At 36.6% G+C, this 1,831-nt stretch overlaps 1 protein-coding gene across 2 annotated transcripts in view; it reads right to left on the bottom strand.

Moving 5' to 3' along the window:
* ERCC6L2 (excision repair cross-complementation group 6-like 2) overlaps positions 1 to 1,831 on the bottom strand; it is a 115,001-nt gene that overhangs the window by 5,963 nt on the left and 107,207 nt on the right. For both annotated transcript variants that reach the window (XM_012726625.1, XM_012726624.1), the window contains one exon: positions 1,223 to 1,407. In XM_012726625.1, the coding sequence (XP_012582079.1) occupies positions 1,223 to 1,407 (185 nt within the window). The remainder of the gene's footprint in view (positions 1 to 1,222; positions 1,408 to 1,831) is intronic.

A 1,831-nucleotide genomic window follows, 5' to 3' on the forward strand; every position in this document is an offset into this window, starting at 1 on the left:
TTTTTTTTTAAGATTTATTTTAATTTATTTATGCATACAAGAGCTGGGGTACAGACCAGAGGTGTTGGGGTGAGAGGATTCACTAGGGACAGAGTGGAGAGCAGAACAGGAAGATCAACTGAAATACATTGCTGAGGGAAGCATGAGACAGGAGAGGTCTGCTGCACCATGTGGGTCACCTCTCTGGCAGGGGATCAACTTGTGCTGCTGTGGCTGCTATAGCTTGTGGTAATAGCTTTAAGTACTGAAACTTTAATCCCCGAGACACCAGGGAGGGCTACCTTACCTACAGAGTCTGATTTCTTTTCAGGTCCTTCTCCCTGAAGTTATGTACTGCCATTACCTTTAACTATACAACTTCCAAATCCTAAATCCAATCGTTTGTACTCCAGTTCCACTGCTCAGTTATCCCCATGATGGAATACATGTTTGACCTTCTAAGTCCTCCAAATGATGGGCTCTCTTATTTTTACTATCATTAGTCTCCCCTTGTTTGGCTTAGGTTCAATTTTATAATCATTCTTTTGCAAACAACCTCCAGCTTCTCTGCTTTCTCCTCCTTCCATTCTAACTTCCATTCTACCCCCTCAAAACCCAGTCATCTCCCTATGCTGTGCTGCAACTTAGAGGTTAAAGTTTGCTGAATGAAGTGTACATTGGTTTTACTAAATGGTTCTCAGGCAGGGGTGTTTTTATTGGAATTGCTTTCAGAGACTCAACATCATGGAGGGATTCTTGTCCTAAATCTCAGCTCACACATCACCAGTGTAGGTAGGTCTTCCTTGAATCTTTAGCACCGCTCCTGATCCCAGTACTCTCTCTCTCCATCTCCTTTTCCATTTCATATTTATTTATAGATTTCTGAAAATTTTATGGTTTGATACTAATCCCCTCACTGCCCTGAAAATTCTATGTCTCGGTTATTTTAAACTGCATAATCAGCACCCAGCGAAATTCCTGGGTGCATTAAGTGTTCAATAAACAATGCATGAATGAGTATAATACCTTTAAGCATTTCATTTATCTATATATAATTATACCACTTCTATCAATTCAGGGATTAGCCTTCTAAAATCATTTAAAATATTTGGAACTTACTCTTAAATGGAAAATTCAAATTTTCTGAGAAAGGTAAAAATTCAAATAACCTGTTATTAGAATAAGGAGATGTTCTTCTTTTGAGAATTATTCATTAAGTCCAATGTTGTTATAGACAACATACCTGCGGAATACTTTGGGTGTTTCTCCAATTATGAAGGTAGTCTGGTCTGCATGATAGATTTTCTTCTTCTTCTTCTGGCTTACTGGGTGTGAAAGGTAAAGGGAAAATGAAGAACTTCCTTCACTTGGTTGTTGGTCTTTCTTTGCATGCCCCAATGTATCTGATTTCCTTTTTTCTGTATGTATCTGAGAAAAGGAAAGGAAGCAAAAACTAAATGTGAAAAAGAATCAGTTTGGATCAAATAAGGCTATTTTACCTTTTCCCAATACTCTTTATAACCAAGTATATCATATTCTGTAACTGATATAACTGCCAAAAGATGTTATTTTTAGATCTATAAGAAGAAGATACAGGCAAAACTGCTTTATGACTCTTGTGAAAGACATAAACATAAGCCAATAATTTGTTTTCATTGTGTCTATTGTTTAAAATATATGGTAAAGATAAATCTTTTTAAAGGTATAAGATTTTTAAAGTATAAAGGTATAAAGATTTTTAAGATATAAGATTTTTAAGATTTATTTATTTATTCGTACAGAACTGGGGTACAGGCCACAGATGCGGAGGGTGAGAGGATTCACCAGAGACAGAGTGGAAAGAAGAACAGGC

The sequence above is a fragment of the Condylura cristata genome, unplaced genomic scaffold, assembly GCF_000260355.1.
Source record: "Condylura cristata isolate star-nosed mole 26May11 unplaced genomic scaffold, ConCri1.0 scaffold00017, whole genome shotgun sequence".
Lineage (NCBI taxonomy): Eukaryota > Metazoa > Chordata > Mammalia > Eulipotyphla > Talpidae > Condylura > Condylura cristata.